Genomic DNA, 17,879 nt, shown 5'->3' with positions numbered 1-17,879 from the left:
CAAGCCTTGAGCCCCCCCAGCCTCCCTACCTCTACCTGGAGACCGTCTACCTCCTTCAGTGACTGTCCAGAACCCATGCAAGTGGGTCGTACTCGCCTCTCCGCATCTGAGAGGGAGCGCAGAAGGAGGGACAAGTGCTGCATCTACTGTGGCAAGCCTGGTCACTTCCGAGCATCATGTCCCGAACTCTTGGGAAAAGGACCGCCCCGTCCAGCCGAGGGAGGGTTGTGACGGGGCCTACCCTCTCTCCCGGACTCCCTGGCCAAGGAATCTACATCCCGGTCTCCATCTCCTGGGGTGAGTCTGTCCACTCTTGTCAAGCTTTGATAGACTCAGGGGCGGCTGGGAACTTTATGGATATTCACTTCGCCCAAAGCATCAATATTCCGACTGCACCTCTTGAAGTCCCACTGTCTGTGTCTGCCCTCGATGGCCAAGCGTTAGGTGATGGAAGAGTCACCCAAGTTACTTCTCCAGTTTTCCTCCAGTCTCAAGGTCACAAGGAAGAAATATCCCTGCACCTGATTCCTTCACCTGAGTTCCCAGTTATTCTAGGCCTTCCTTGGCTTACTCGCCACAACCCTCGCATAGACTGGGTAACAAGCCAGGTTGTGGAATGGGGCCCTGCATGCCATGCCTCTTGTCTGCTCTCTAGCTCTCCTGTGTCTCCTGCCGAGCCCCCTGATCTCACCGAGTTATCTCAAGTTCCCACAGAGTACTGGGATCTCAAGGAGGTATTCAGCAAGAGCAGGGCCGCCGTTCTTCCTCCGCACCGGGCCTACGACTGTGCCATCGACTTGCTCCCTGGGACTACCCCTCCTCGTGGCAGACTGTTTTCACTCTCTCAGCCAGAACGCAAGGCCATGGAGGAATACCTCAAAGATGCCCTGGTCTCTGGGTTTATTCGACCCTCCACTTCACCTGCTGGAGCCGGCTTCTTCTTTGTCGGCAAGAAGGATGGGGGGCTCCGACCATGTATTGATTACAGGGGCCTGAATAAGATCACTGTGCGCAACCGATATCCCCTTCCGCTGATGTCCACAGCTTTCGACCTGCTCCAAGGCGCCACCGTCTTCACCAAGTTGGACCTACGGAACGCATACCACCTCATCCGTATCCGACAGGGAGACGAGTGGAAGACTGCCTTTAACACCCCGTCTGGGCACTACGAATACCAGGTGATGCCCTTCGGACTCACCAACGCACCGGCTGTTTTTCAGGCCCTAATCAACGACGTCTTAAGGGACATGATTAACCTATACGTTTTTGTCTACCTCGACGACATCCTTATCTTTTCCAAGACCGTGCAGGAGCACCGCCACCATGTCTGCCAGGTTCTCCAGAGGCTGCTACAGAACAATCTGTTCGCCAAGGCCCAGAAATGCGAATTTCATGTTCCCGAGGTCTCCTTTCTGGGATTTATTGTACGGACAGGCCAACTCCAAATGGACCCTGCCAAGACCCTGGCCGTCCGGGATTGGCCTACTCCCAAGTCCGTTAAGGAGGTTCAGCGGTTCTTAGGATTCGCTAACTTCTACCGCAAGTTCATCAGGAACTTCAGTTCTGTGGCAGCACCCATGTCTGACCTCACCAAAGGGACAGGTGGATCTTATGGCTGGTCTCCTCAGGCAGAAAAGGCGTTCAAAGACCTCAAGGACCGCTTCTGCACGGCACCCATTCTGGTTCTCCCGGACACCTCCCAACCATTCATCGTGGAGGTGGACGCCTCGGACAGTGGTGTCGGCGCGGTGCTCTCTCAACGTTCGGAAGGAAAGCTGCACCCCTGCGCTTACTTCTCCCACCGCCTGAGTCCTGCTGAGTCCCGGTACGATGTGGGGGATCGAGAACTGCTAGCGGTCAAACTGGCCCTTGAGGAGTGGAGGCACTGGCTGGAGGGAGCACAACATCCATTCCTGGTTTGGACTGACCACAAGAACCTGGAGTACCTCCAGCAAGCCAAGAGACTGAACCCTCGACAGGCTAGGTGGGCCCTGTTTTTCAGTCGGTTTGACTTCACCCTCTCATACCGCCCCGGCTCCAAGAACACCAAACCTGACGCACTGTCCAGACTGTTCTCTGCCACTAACAGGGAGAATGAAGTCGGGCCTGTTATCCCTGTGTCCCGGATTGTGGCCCCTGTCCGCTGGGGTATTGAGGAGGCTGTCCGACGAGCCCAACGCCAGGACCCCGGTCCTGGGACGGGGCCACCAGGCCTCTTGTACGTCCCACATCAAGCCCGGGCCAAGGTTCTCCAGTGGGGTCACTCTTCCCCTCTCACCGCCCACCCGGGAGCTCGGAGGACCCTGAACTTCCTGAAAAGACGCTTCTGGTGGCCTAACATGGAGAAGGAAGTAAGGTCATTTGTCCTGTCCTGTGAGGTTTGCACCAGAACCAAGAACCCACGACAGCGTCCCCAGGGTCTCCTGCATCCTCTGACCATTCCCTGGCGTCCCTGGTCCCACGTGGCAGTCGACTTTATCACGGGTCTCCCTGAGTCACAAGGTAACACGGTCATTTTGGTCTTAGTTGACAGATTCTCCAAGGCCTGCCACTTCATACCACTGTGCAAACTCCCCTCTGCTCTTGAAACTGCGAAACTTTTGTTTAATCATGTCTTCCGAGTCTTTGGTCTTCCACAGGACATCGTCTCAGACCGAGGGCCCCAGTTCTCCTCCCGAGTGTGGCACGGGTTCTGCAAGGTCATCGGAGCCACTGCCAGCCTCTCCTCTGGGTTTCACCCACAGTCCAATGGTCAGACGGAGAGGCTCAACCAGGACCTGGAAACCACCCTGCGAGGCCTGGCTATGGATAACCCGACATCGTGGAGCACCTGGCTGCCATGGGCGGAGTACGCCCACAACACCCTGCAGTCATCGGCCACCAAGCTGTCGCCATTCCAGTGCCAATTCGGGTTCCAGCCACCTCTGTTCCCGGACCAGGAGGAGGACGCGGGGGTGCCCTCGGTCAACCAATATGTGAGACGGTGTCGCAAGACCTGGAGCAAGGTCAGGAAGACCCTCATACAGACCTCCAGAACCAACCAGACTCAGGCCAACCGCCATAGAAGACCTGCACACGCTTTCCGCCCTGGGCAGCGTGTTTGGCTGTCCACTAAGGACCTTCCACTGCGGGTGGAGAACCGCAAGCTTGCTCCTCGCTACATTGGCCCCTTCAAGGTGGTGCGCAGGGTGAACCCTGTCTCCTACCGGCTCCAGTTGCCCCGGACTCTGAGGATCAACCCCACTTTCCATGTTTCCCTGTTACGGCCCATACTGACGTCTACGTATGCCCCTGCCCCTAGGAACCCCCCACCCCCCCGCATCTTCCAGGGGCAGACTGTGTTCACTGTGAATCGCCTGCTTGACTCCCGCCGGGTCCGCGGCGGGTTGCAATATCTGGTGGACTGGGAGGGCTATGGTCCTGAGGAGCGCTGCTGGGTTCCTGCTCGGGATGTCCTTGATAAAGAACTATGTCGGGACTTCCATTCGGCCCATCCGGATCGCCCTGGGAACGTCAGGAGACGCTCCTAGAGGGGGGGGTCCTGTTAGGACTAGGACTGTTTTGGCCTCTAGAGGCCGCTGTTATTTCCTTTTCATGTCGTGTTTATTTTGGCCTCTAGAGGCCGCCACTGTTCCTGTGTTTTGTGTTTGTGTTAATTGCCTAATTATCTTCACCTGTGTCCTTAATTAGTTTGTCTATTTATACCCCTGAGTTCAGTCCTCTTGTCACGGAGTCTTTGTGCTGTTATGCTTATCTCCAGTTTCCTTTGTACTGTGTTTTTTGATCTTCTTAGCTTTTGAATTTTTGCACTTTGCTTTTCTTTTGGATTATACTCTTTGGTTTTTTTTTGTCTTTTGTTTTGCCCTGTATATAGTTTAAATAAACCTTTTTGATTCTTTTTCTACTTCCGCCTCACGCCTCTGCATTTGAGTCATCCCCCTGGTGGCCTAGTGGGGGTTTGCTGGATTATCACACCAACGAACCAGGTTCGAATCCCAGCAAAACCCTAACACTGCAGGGACAGGAAAGCTGCTCAGGACTGAAGGAAAGATGGATGGCACTCAATACAAGGCAATTCTGGAGGAAAACCTGTTTGAGTCAGCCAGAGGTTTGAGACTGGGACAAAGGTTCACGGTCTAGCAGGACAATGACTCTAAACATACTGCTAAAGCTACACTGGAGTGGTTTAAAGGGAAAGATTTAAATGTCTTGGAATGGCCTAGTCAAAGCCCAGACCTCAATCCAATTGAGAATCTGTGGCATAACTTGAAGATTGCTGTACACCAACGCAATCAATCTAATTTGAAGGAGTTGGAGCAGTTTTGCCTTGAGGAATGGGCAAAAATCCCAGTGGCTAGATGTGCTAAGCTAATAGAGACATACCCCAAGAGACTTGCAGCTGTAACTGCAGCAAAAGGTGGCTCTATAAAGCATTGACTTTGAGGGGGATTATTATGCACACTCCAGATTTCTGTTTTTTCATCTTAATTATTGTTTGTGTCACAAAAAAAAAAATGTGCATATTTAAAGTGGTAGGCATGTTGTGTAAATCAAATGATGCTCGCCCCCCCACCCCAATCCATTTTAATTCCAGTTTATAATGCAACAAAACAGGACAAACACCAAGGGGGATGAATACTTTTGCAAGGCACTGTACCTGTGACTAGTTGTATGGTCACACAATACATATCTCTGACTTGGGTAGGTCTTACAGTTAAAGTTGCAAATCCTCATGTTAGGAGGAAAATAAATCTGGAGAAGGTTTTTAAACATAGGTAAAGCTTTGAACCTTCCTTGGGGCATTGTGAAATCCATTATAACAAAGTGGAAAAAAATATGGCACAACCCAGATACTACCAAGATCAATTCTCTCATCTCATTATCTCTAGCCACTTTATCCTGTTCTACAGGGTCACAGGCAAGCTGGAGCCTATCCCAGCTGACTACAGGCGAAAGGCGGGGTACACCCTGGACAAGTCGCCAGGTCATCACAGGGCTGACACATAGACACAGACAACCATTCACACTCACACTCACACCTACGGTCAATTTAGAGTCACCAGTTAACCTAACCTGCATGTCTTTGGACTGTGGGGGAAACCGGAACACCCGGAGGAAACCCACACGGATAGAACATGCAAACTCCGCAAAGAAAGGCCCTCGCCGGCCACGGGGCTCGAACCCAGACCTTCTTGCTGTGAGGCGACAGCGCTAACCACTACACCACCATGCCCCCAAAGATCAATTCTTTTTCTGAAAAAAAAAAATGAGCACATGGGCAAGAAAGGCAATTGTCAGAGAAGTGTCCAAGAGGCCAGCTGACACTGACACTGACACTGAATGAGTTTCAGAGCTCACTAGCTGAAATATTTGAAGTTGTGCAGACATCAACAATATTATCAGCTCCTCACAGATCAGGCCTCAATATAGAGTGGACAGAAGGAACTTAGCCATGTATGAGAAAGGATAAATGCATGCCTGGAGTTTACTGGAAGGAATGTTGTAAAATCTGAGATGTTTTTATATGAAAATGATTTTGAGTTATGTTTGACACAGCCCAAATATCACCCAACCCCCAGGCAGCACCATTGCCATACACTGGTATGTAGCATCATGCTCTGGGGTATCTTTTCCTCAGGAGAAACTGGAAATCTTGTTGCCATCAAGGGCAACAACAATGGAGCCAAATACAAGCAAATTCTTTCGGAGGACCTGTTCCAGGCAGCTAGAAATCTGTGTCTAGTGTGATAATTTACATCCCAACAAGACACAGACCCAAAGCACAGGGCAAAAGCTACAAAGAAATGCTTTGGAATAAAGAAGGTTTGTGTTTTTGAATAGCCAAATCATAGCCCAGACTGAAATTCAAGTGAAAATCTATGGCATAGCCTGAAAATTTCTGTCCACCAGTGTTCTCCATCTAATTTAGGAGAGTTGATGAAACTTCTCATTGATAAATGCAAGAAAATGCCCAAATCAAAATGTGCAAAGAGACATATCTAAGACACTCAAAGCTTTAATTGCTGCAAAATGACAATTGATTGTGGGGATATTTATCAATTAACCAATGCTTAGATCTCATCTCATTATCTCTAGCCGCTTTATCCTTCTACAGGGTCGCAGGTAAGCTGGAGCCTATCCCAGCTGACTATGGGTGAAAGGCAGGGTACACCCTGGACAAGTCGCCAGGTCATCACAGGGCTGACACATAGACACAGACAACCATTCACACTCACGGTCAATTTAGAGTCACCAGTTAACCTAACCTGCATGTCTTTGGACTGTGGGGGAAACCGGAGCACCTGGAAGAAACCCACACGGACAACATGCAAACTCCACACAGAAAGGCCCTCGCCAGCCATGGGGCTCGAACCCGGACCTTCTTATTGTGAGGCGACAGCGCTACCCACCACACCACCATGCCGCCCAATGCTTAGATCTTGTATTTTAAAATAATCCAATAATCCTGAGGACATTAAATGTTTAAATTAATTGGAAGGCCATGGAGAGGCCTTCAATTAACTTAAAGCCTAGGTCACAACCGGACGTACAATTTTTTGGCCATGCGATTTTTGGCGTTTCCCAAATCGCTGCGTTTTTTTTTTTTTTTGTTCATGGAGAAAGACGCACGTTGGCCGTAAGTTTGTCTTGCAACCTGAAAAAAACGTAAGCGCCCGTAGATTTTGTTTGACATGACAAAGAACTTCTGCGGCCAGTCTACGGCTCGAAAATCAGCACGTCACACACGCGCCCTCCGTGCGTTTCTTGCGTTTTTTGCACATAGACCGGCCATAGGACCACGTATGGCCGGTTGTGACCTAGGCTTAAGCCATGGCTTCTAGGTTAGAGAAGAAACTTTGGGACTAAAAGGTCACCGGTTTGATTCCCTGGACCAGCAGGACTGGTTGAAGTGCCCTTGAGCAAGGTATCTAACCCCCTACTACTCCCTGGGCTGCTCTGGGTATGTTGTATGTCGCTCTGGATAAGAGCGTCTGCTAAATGTCAGTAGTGTCATTTTATTTCTCACGCAAATCACTTAAAAGCATTCTAATATACATACATTTAAACTTCAACACAGCAAAAAGAGAACTAATTCATACTTGAAAACTTTCTGGAGGTACTATATATCAGGAAAATCCTTACATCAGGACTTCTTCCTGTTGTAACATACTGATCAATATCCATAGTTATCAGGTGCTAATAAACAGAAATAGTAAAGAAACACATCATTATAGTTTGGGTCTCAAGAGGACACATGTTAATCTGGCTGCACAATCTAGTCATGACATCTATATGCTGTCCAGTAGAAGTCTGTTGGGTTTCTTAGCTAGCTTTACAGCTAACTAAGCATACTGTTGTGGGCTGTAGTCATGTGGTTGCCAATAAAAGTAAGTGCAGTGTTTCCTTTTCAAGCTTCTTTCTCACAGACACCACAATATAAATTAAAAAATAAACAAGATAAAATGTAAAATAAAAAACATAGTACATCCCAAGTGACATAAGTTTAGAATATAATACTGTACGTTCAGGGCGGCACGGTGGTGTAGTGGTTAGCGCTGTCGCCTCACAGCAAGAAGGTCCAGGTTCGAGCCCTGTGGCCGACGAGGGCCTTTCTGTGAGGAGTTTGCATGTTCTCCCCGTGTCCACGTGGGTTTCCTCCGGGTGCTCCGGTTTCCCCCACAGTCCAAAGACATGCAGGTTAGGTTAACTGGTGACTCTAAATTGACCGTAGGTGTGAATGTGAGTGTGAATGGTTGTCTGTGTCTATGTGTCAGCCCTGCGATGACCTGGCGACTTGTCCAGGGTGTACCCCACCTTTCGCCCGTAGTCAGCTGGGATAGGCTCCAGCTTGCCTGCGACCCTGTAGAACAGGATAAAGCAGCTAGAGATAATGAGAATGAAATGAGACTGTACGTTCAAAAAGGAAGCACAATTGAGTACATCAAAGTCCCTCTCACGCCACAATCTGGTCTTCCCAGGAAGTCTCCTGTCCCAGTACTAACCAACTCTTTAAGGCGTACGGGTGTGGTGCTGATCTCCATTTCAATAGCCCTTGGACTGAAAGAAAATGGCGCAAATCTAAACTTCACATCCATTATCAAATCCATAAAGAGATGCTTTGTAATTATAATTATGAAATTCGTAAAGCAAGACAGTCTTTCTTCTCCAATATCATCAGCAGGAATATGAACAATGCCCGTGTGCTATTTTCAACAGTAGAGAAGCTAACTAATCCCCCACCACAATTAGCACCTGAACTTCTCTCAGTTAATAAATACAATGAGTTTGCATCCTTCTTCAAAGGTAAAATTGATAAAATACGGCAGAATATTTCTCATAATATATCTCAGTTGCAAAAAATTGAAAAACTGCAATCACCAATGACACAGATAGATAACTTTAACACAATGTCAGAATTTTGTTTAATTGATTATGAGACTCTTGAAAAAACTGTACAAAATCTCAGTTCCTCAACATCTGAACTGGACATTCTGCCCACCAACTTTTTTAAGTCTGTTCTTCATCTTATAATTACAGATGTGCTTCAAATTATAAATACATCCTTGGAGACTGGTGTTGTTCCTGTGTCCCTAAAAAAAGCTGTTGTAAAGCCCCTTCTTAAAAAAAATAATCTGGATCCTTCAGTGTTAAATAATTACAGGCCAATATCAAATCTACCATTTATCGGGAAAATCCTGGAAAAAATTGTCTTCAATCAATTAACTGCCTTCTTGATATCAAACAGCCGTTTTGATAATTTTCAGTCAGGATTTCGTGCCAATCATAGCACTGAAACAGCGCTGATTAAAGTTATAAATGACATACGTCTTAATACTGATGCAGGCAAAACATCGGTCCTGGTATTACTGGACCTCAGTGCAGCTTTTGATACTGTTGATCACAACATACTGCTATATCGACTTGAACACTGGGTTGGATTGACTGGTAAAGTTATCAATTGGTTAAAATCATACTTAAAAGATAGAAGCTTCTTTGTTACCCTGGGAAATTGTTCCTCAACGTCAATGCCCTTGACCTGTGGTGTCCCCCAGGGGTCGATTCTTGGACCATTACTTTTCAACCTTTATATGCTCCCACTTGGGCAAATTATCAATAAAAATTCAATTTTGTATCACTGCTATGCAGATGATACCCAAATTTATTTTGCTCTATCACCAAATGATTATGCCCCCCTTGAATGTCTCTACCAGTGTATCGATCAAATCAATAGCTGGATGTCACAAAATTTTCTTCAGCTGAACACAGATAAAACAGAAATAATTCTATTTGGAAAAAAAGATGAAAGACTCAGGATTACCACTATTCTTGACACAAAAGGGATTAAAACTAAAGAAATGGTTAAAAATCTTGGTGTTTTCATTGACAGCGAGCTAAACTTTGACAGTCACATGAAAGCAATCACTAAAACGGCATTTTATCACCTAAAAAACATTTCCAAACTAAGAGGACTTATGTCAAAACATGATCTGGAAAAACTAATACATGCCTTCATCTCTAGTAGGGTTGATTACTGCAATGGCCTTTTCACAGGCCTGCCAAAAAAGACCATTAAACGACTTCAGCTGGTTCAAAATGCAGCGGCGAGGGTTCTCACACGAACAAAAAGAACAGAGCACATTACTCCAATTCTAAGGTCCCTTCACTGGCTTCCAGTAAGCTACAGAATTGACTTTAAAGCATTGCTGCTGGTGTACAAATCTCTAAATGGTACAGGGCCCAATTACCTCTCTGATATGTTGCAGCGGCCTAACCCAATCAGATCTACCAGATCGCAACAGAAAAATTTACTATTAAAACCAGTTGTTAAAACAAAGTGTGGTGAAGCAGCTTTTAGCTACTATGCAGTGCAGCTATGGAACCAACTCCCAGAGGACATTAAAAATGCTCCTGCTGTTGGCAGCTTCAAATCTAGGTTAAAGACCAAGCTGTTTTCAGATGCTTTCTGTTAAATAATTAATATTTTACATTTTTTATAATCTTTTTCTCTGCATGTTTTAAATTTATTTTAACTTTATTCTATTTTATTCTGCTAGGGTTTTTTTTCTCTTTCTCTTTCTTTTTCTCCTTTTTCTTTTTGGAATTTTAATATTTTATTTCTACTATTGTTTAATTCTTATTATTTTCTTTTAATTCTTTTAATTAATTATTTTAGAATAAAGATAAAATTATTTTATGTAATTTTATTTCTCTATTGTTTACTGTTTTTGTTTTTACTTCTGTAAAGCACATTGAACTGCCATTGTGTATGAAATGTGCTATATAAATAAACTTGCCTTGGTCTCTTGCCTATACAGCTTGGGTTATAAGTCCTCTTGTAACTGTGAGAGCTTGACTTCCCCACTTGCATCTGTATTGCTGCATGCCTTACCAGGTAGGAGTAGGTACCATTTTTATGATGGTCTTTGGTATGACCCAGCCATGAGTAGAACTCATGATCTTCCAGTTGAGAGGCAGACACACTAGCCACTAGGCCAACTCACAGTCAAGTTGAGTATATACCAATTATTTAAAAATGTTAGGAAGACAGGTGTTTTCCTGAATCTCACCAACATGTCTAATATTTCTGGAACCAACACAGAAACTATGACCTACAGTATGGTCCAATGTCATATTGTTGTAAGTAGAGTTGTGCATGGAGGTGCAGTTTGAAGTGAGAGAGAACATTATTATATCCACATTCACTGGTTATGAGCAATTGTGTGCTCTCATTGGCTACTCTACTACTAGGCTATCAGCTCATATACCGTGAGTAGAGAAAAACAAAATGGTGTTGCTGAACCAACCGAGGACTAAATAAAAACTCTACTTGAAAACAAAACCCCCCAAAAAATAAAAACAAATCAACAAAATACAGTATTTGATGGTAAAAATGTGTTGTTTTTTTGAAGAATTATTATAGCATTTTTCACAAATTGCTACTGTTATTTCATTGGTTTGTTTACATTCTAAGTGGAAATTATTTTGTCGGACATTTTGTATAAAGTTTTTATTTATTGCATTTGCAAAAAGTAAAAATAAAAATGCTCTGTTTTTTACAAAATCCAGTGAATTTGGATAGAATAAAACAGTTATTCCACTCCATCTTGTCGTACATGGCTTATAGCTACGTGCCTTGTCGGCTATCAGCTCATGTACGACTTGATTTTTTGGAATAATTGTTAAATAGAACAATGTAGAACTTACATGTAGTCTGGTTCTCTGTTCTTCATCTGAGAGCTCCAGAAGTTCATCAATGTCTATCTCTAGTTCAGGAATCTCTTCTTCCTGGGGAGAGCAGAGAAGTGATAAGCTTTGATACAAGAACCATATTTAACTTCTTTAAACAATAACTTCAGAATTTGCTATGGAAAATAAACAGTAAACTCCCTCTATTATTGTGAATGTAAGTCCACCAGAAATTGATTTTAAATGCAATTCTATGCAGATTAAATCTTAATTAAAAACAGATTCATTTTAATTCAGATGATACAGAAACAATGTGATTTGTCTTGAAGGTAGAGGGATGCCATTGGTTTTAAAAGGACATTTTGAATAGTCTTGAGAGATATTTTTAATATAGAAGACACAAGGACCCTCATTTATGAAACAAAAGTATGATAGAAAACTGAGCAGACAGCCATTTCCATGCAAAGCTCGGCATTTGTAGATGTGGAAGTGAATGGAGGCTACGATCAAATCTCACACTGCAAAAACATGATATCTTAGCAAGTGAAAATATCTTGAAAATAGTTGAAACGATCTAGCATTTCCTATTAGAAGAACACAAGACACCAATTCTGAGATTATTAAACCTAGTTCTAGATTGCAACCAACTTATTCTAAGATGTCTTATCAAGTAAAAATATCTGTCCATACAGCGAGATAATTTCACTAATAATTTTCACTAATTTTCTCCTCATTCAGTTTTCAATTTTTTGCAGTGCACGTCAAGTTTCATCTCGTGTACGCAAGTTTTGAGTCAGCAGGGACATGCGGTACAGCGCAGTACATCTGGCTGAGTGGAGAATTGTTATTAGACCTGGACCTGATTTATCTGAAACATCATTAAAATGAGGAAATTAAGAAACTCAACAACTGTAAGTTTTGGTGACGAGTTTGAGATCTGACCATTTTTTTCTTCGCCTAGCTTACATGTAAAGATGTGCGATATTTAACAATTATTCCATGAAATCGAGTCGTGCATGAGCTGATAGCCGACGAGGCGTGGAGTTGGCTATAAGCCATGTACGGCGAGATTGAGTGGAATAATTGTTTTATTATATCCACATTCACTGGATTTTGAGAAACAGAGCATTTTTATTTTTTGCAAATTCGATAAATAAAAACTTTATACAAAACATCTGACAAAATAATTTCCGCTTAGGCAGACTTCTTAAAAACTTACTGATGGCTGTATGAATTGACTTTAATGTTGTTTTTTTGTAGAACATTCTGTCTTGCTGTCGTGCCAAGGTATAGTATACCTTTAAACATTTATTTAATTCTTCCTTGGAGAGATCAGTTGTGTAATTTTCAAACTTCTTTGAGCTTTTGAACCAGTCTAAAAATATTCAACAAATTTTAATGGTTAAAGATGAAGAATGTAAACAAACCAGCGAAATGACAATAGCAATTTGTGAAAATTGTGATAATAATCATTCTTGAAAAAAAAATTTTTTAATGACATTCTTACCATCAAATACTTTCATTCCATGTTTAGTCGCTTTTTTTGTATTTTTGGGGGTTTTGTTTTCAAGTAGAGTTTTTATTTCGTCCTCAGTTGGTTCAGCAAAACGCTCTGCCATTTTGTTTTTCTCTACTCACGGTATATGAGCTGATAGCCTAGTAGTAGAGTAGCCAATCAGAGCGCGTGGCTGTTCATATCCAGTGAATGTGGATATGATAAAAGCTATTATATCATTATTATTGTATACAGTCTATAGGCTATACATATTATACAGTAGTGCTTGAAAGTTTGTGAACCCTTTTGAATTTTCTGTATTTCTGCATAAATATGACCTTAAACATAATCAGATTTTCACACAAGTCCTCAAAATAGATAAAGAGAACCCAGTTAAACAAATGAGACAAAAAATATTATACTTGGTCATTTATTTATTGAGGAAAATGATCCAATATTACATATCTGTGAGTGGCAAAAGTATGTGAACCTTTGCTTTCAGTATCTGGTATGACCCCCTTGTGCAGCAATAACTGCAACTAAACATTTCCCGTAACTGTTGATCAGTCCTGCACACCGGTTTGGAGGAATTTTAGCCCGTTCCTCCATACAGAACAGCTTCAACTCTGGGATGTTGGTGGGTTTCCTCACATGAACTGCTCGCTTCAATGACCTAATGAGTTGCAACTTTCTTAGAGAAAGTTACTCTGTGATTAGTCTTGAAAAAGGACACTGTGATTGGTCTTGAATGAAGTGAGACACTGACGCATTGGTCTTAAAGTGAGATGCTGTGATTGATCTTGAAGAAAGAGACATACTGTGATTGGTCTTGAACAGGAAAAGACATTAAGACTGGTCTTGAAAGAAGAGAGACACTGTGATTGGTCTTGAAAACAGGGAGATACTGTGATTAGTCTTGAAGAAAAAGACATTTTGATTAGTCTTGAAAAAGGAGAGACATTGTGATTGGTCTTGAAAGAAGAGAGACACTATGATTTGTCTTGAAGGACAAGAGACCTTGTGATTGGTCTTGAAAAAGGAAAGACTGATTTTTTTTGAAGGAAGAGAGACATTGTGATTGGTCTTGAAGGAAAAGAGACACTGTGATTGGTCTTGAAGGAAAAGAGACATTGTGATTGGTCTTGAAAGAGAAGAGACGCTTTGATTGGTCTTGACGGAAAAGAGACACTGTGATTGGTCTTGAAGGAAAAGAGAGATTGTGATTGGTCTTGAAGGAAAAGAGACATTATGATTGATCCTGAGGGAAAAGAGACATTGTGATTGGTCTTGAAAGAAGAAAGACACTGTGATTGGCCTTGAAGGAAAAGAGACACTGTGATTGGTCTTGAAATAGAGATCCTGTGATTGGTTTTGAAGGAAGAAAAACACTATGACTGGTATAATTAAACCCTTGTCTGGTTTAAATTTTTCTGGATTTTGGAGTGTTCTTCTATGTGAATCTGAGTCTCCATGTTTGTGACAATGCCTTTAAAACATTTATATAAAATATTGTGATCAAGGAAACAATATATTTTTGCTCTCAGTTCCATCAGTAAGTTGGTTATTTCTACTAAAATTTGATCTGAATTCTTTAAAGGCAACCTGACCTAACCTTTGTGGTTATATTGTACTGCCCACACTCATTTCACAATATGAGGAGCTGATCTGATTGGATATTGCAGTGACATGCCTTTAATTACCTCTTGATAATGTATTTATCACAATTTTCACTCTGACCACTTTACCACCAGCACTGATGGACACAGAGATACTAAAATTATACAATGCCACACTCTCATTTTTATTTGTTACCAAACAAATGACCAAGTTTTTAATCTGGGATGACATCAAGATAATGATTAGGCACCACATGCAGAAGAAGTTGTTCTGTCTTTAAAGTTGATTTTTTTTTTTTTTTTGCCTCATGTTTACAGTTCTTAGAAAATGGATTTGAAAATAGCATTTAAAGGATACTGTTTACAATAATGGCCAATTTCTAACTTTTATTTGAAGCTTACCTTATGAAGTTAAGAAGAACAGAAGTTGCACCCAGTGTTAGTAATGAGCTCTCCGACATAATCTGACACTGCAGCTTCTTTGCTTCAGTGAAGAGAGACTGAGAAGCTTCACTGAGTCCTGTAATGCTCAGTTTGTCCTAGCTGATAAATGATCCATGCTGGACAGTTCATTTTCTCACAGGGGAGCAGTCACTGATGGATCTGGGCTTTAGGGTCACTGTAGGAGCTCTTCTACACATTATATGTGTAGATATCATGGCTGGGGCGGCACGGTGGTGTAGTGGTTAGCACTGTCGCCTCACAGCAAGAAGGTCTGGGTTCGAGCCCCGCGGCCGACGAGGGCCTTTCTGTGCGGAGTTTGCATGTTGTCCGCATGGGTTTGCTCCGGTTTCCCCCACAGTCCAAAGACATGCAGGTTAGGTTAACTGGTGACTCTAAATTGACTGTAGGTGTGAGTGTGAATGGTTGTCTGTATGTGTCAGCCCTGTGATGACCTGGCGACTTGTCCAGGGTGTACCCCGCCTTTCGCCCGTAGTCAGCTGGGATAGGCTCCAGCTTGCCTGCGACCCTGTAGAACAGGATAAAGCGGCTAGAGATAATGAGATATCATGGCTATAGTAGTATAAGATTCCAGCTGGGTGATGCTCGAATGGGATATAGACTCTCACAACGCTAACAGCAAAACAATGGAGGAGCTGTGGCCTAATGGTTAGAGCAGCAGCTTTGGGACTAAAAGGTTGCCGGTTTAATTCCCTGGACTAGCAGGAATGGCAGAAGTGCCCTTGAGCAAGGCACCTGTAAGATTGTGTGTGTTCTCGTGCATAGCTGTCCTGAGCTTTATGACCCTTTCACACCCTGGTAAACGTGCATAATCGCGAGAACATACTCTTTTATTTTCTCTGTACCTTCTAGTTTCGCTGAAACCACATTCCTGGTTCCTCCTGTTCTAGGGGGTGTATGGTCTGCTCTTTCATGTATAATAAAAACGACTCCTTATCTGGCGAGTTGACCTTGTGCCCCCGAGCCCCTTACTTATCTTGTCACGCAAGCTTCTGATGTATATAAACCCTGCTCTTTCTGTGTATCGTTGAGCAGTGCCTGAATAAACCAGATTGATTTCATTCGTGTGGTTTGTTTTCTCCCTGCTCCAGAGCGCTCTTACGTCAACGCATCTGAACTGAGACAGACACAGGTTCTAACAATTTGGTGACCCCGACGTGATACTCTCAATCAGGTAAGACATGTTTGATTGACTACCTGGTTGGCAGTAGTTTCGTAGTGTCCTACGGAGGACAGTTTTCCCTGGTTCGAGTCCAGGAAGAGCGCGCTATACAAATTTGTACTATATTTGTTGTCTGTTCCTCTTCAGATCCGTTTGTTGTCATTGTACGATGGGAAGCTCGTTCCCTAAGCCTGCGCCAGGGGAAACCCCGGCCGAATGGATGACTAGGTGCGGTTTCGCTTATTATGTTTCTCCTTGGCTCGATAATTTGGCAGGTTGGACCGAGGCCAACCCTCAAATTCCTTCATATCCTCGCCGAGGTACTTTCGATCCTGGTTATCTTGCATCGGCCCATCGCATGATTTATGAGGGATTAGGGGACCCCGGATGGGATCGCCCGTATATGCGGGAAGGATATGCCAAATGGTATGATATGAAGAAGATTTGGGATAATTTTAAACAGGCTTATACTCCCCGTTCAGTCCTGAAATCCATCCCGAAGCCTCGGGCTGCACCCGTCACCAAGGAAACGGAGGAGGCGGCGCTAGGAAAATCCAAATCTCATTCTGCTCCTCCAGCCTCGTTAGATAGTAAACCTCCACCTTATAGTAAGGCTGGAAAAATTACTGGTAAATCGCCGTCAGCTGCAAAAACGATTCCTAAAATTTATCCGTCCCTGGCTGCTGTGTCTGCGTGCCCCCCCCCCCCACGGTTGACAGAGGGCAGCGTCCCGGAGGGATAAAGGGTGCGCCTGCATCAGCCAAGAACGGCAAAGACGAAGAAAGTAGTGACGATACCGATGATGACACTGATGATGACGATTGGGATAATCCCGATGGTGTGGGTCCAGACGCCGGCTCGCGTCCTTATCCGCCACAAAACGCTGCTTGTGTATGGGTTGCAAAGCGCAGTGGTATTGATATAACTCCTCCGTCCCCGTCGGCTCTTAAGGACATCATCTCGCTTCTTCCGTCACCCGATAAGCCCTTGCTTTTTGTTGATCAGTTAATTAATGTTTCTCGTAATTGTCAGCTTACGGGAGCTGATTACCGGTTTATTCTGCAAAATAAATTAGGAGGCGCATATGATGAGACAGCCCTGTTAGAAAACGTTCAGGTTCTCGCCCCCGTCAATGATCAAGCTGAAAATATTAAGGAAGAGTATGAAGGGGATGACGGTCGCCCGCGTCGGCGCACCGTGACTACCTTCTTTTGGAAGGACACGCCGAACGCACTGCAGCAGCTTCGTGAGCAATTGACGCGATACCTGCTCGCCTTAAAACAAGCAAATAGAGACCTGTCACAGGTCACTAATTGCAAACAGGAGCGTTCTGAGCTGACGTCGGCTTTCTGGAAGCGCTTTGGGGAAGTTTGGCAACATTTGGGAGGTCTTGAACTTGATTTGGCAAACCCGAACCCAATGTTCTTGTCCACCTTTCTGTCTAATTGTCGCCCCGAAATACAGAGCGTTTTAAAACATCACTGGAGTGACCGGAATAATCTGGTCCTCCGTCAGGCCGGGGAGCGGGTGCGCACGCTGGAGAGCGATGGTCTTTTAGACTGTAAAACGAATAAAGCATGTTTATCCGTCGTGCCGGGCGGACGAGCGGAGGGACGACAGGAGAGGGGTCGCCGAACGGGACCGCGCGGCGGGGGAGGGAGGAGAAATGGAAAGTGCCACTATTGTGGAAAAGAGGGGCACTGGATAAGAGAATGTCATGCGAAACAGCGAGATGAGCAGGAACGCGAGAAACCCGTCATGCGCGCCGGTTCAAGCCCCACAGGGCAGAGAGATCCTGCCCGCCCATAGGGCTGCCCTCAGAGCGATGAAACCCCGACCGTTGCTATGTTAAATCTTTTATTCAGCTCCCCTCTTAACGAAGATCTTCCCACTATTGTTTTATGCCTGGCAGGGACTGAATATCCTTTTTTACTCGACACCGGGGCTACCATGTCCT

General features: G+C 44.2%; 1 protein-coding gene across 1 annotated transcript in view; it reads right to left on the bottom strand.

Moving 5' to 3' along the window:
- Window positions 1–17,879, bottom strand: part of ppp1r14d (protein phosphatase 1 regulatory inhibitor subunit 14D) — a 49,824-nt gene that overhangs the window by 9,810 nt on the left and 22,135 nt on the right. The window contains exon 2 of the mRNA XM_060933988.1: window positions 11,206–11,286. Coding sequence (XP_060789971.1) covers window positions 11,206–11,286 — 81 coding nt within the window. The remainder of the gene's footprint in view (window positions 1–11,205; window positions 11,287–17,879) is intronic.

Source organism: Neoarius graeffei, chromosome 11 (genome assembly GCF_027579695.1).
Source record: "Neoarius graeffei isolate fNeoGra1 chromosome 11, fNeoGra1.pri, whole genome shotgun sequence".
NCBI lineage: Eukaryota > Metazoa > Chordata > Actinopteri > Siluriformes > Ariidae > Neoarius > Neoarius graeffei.
The sequence above is the reverse complement of the archived record's forward strand: the minus strand, read 5'-3'. Positions and strand labels throughout refer to the sequence as shown.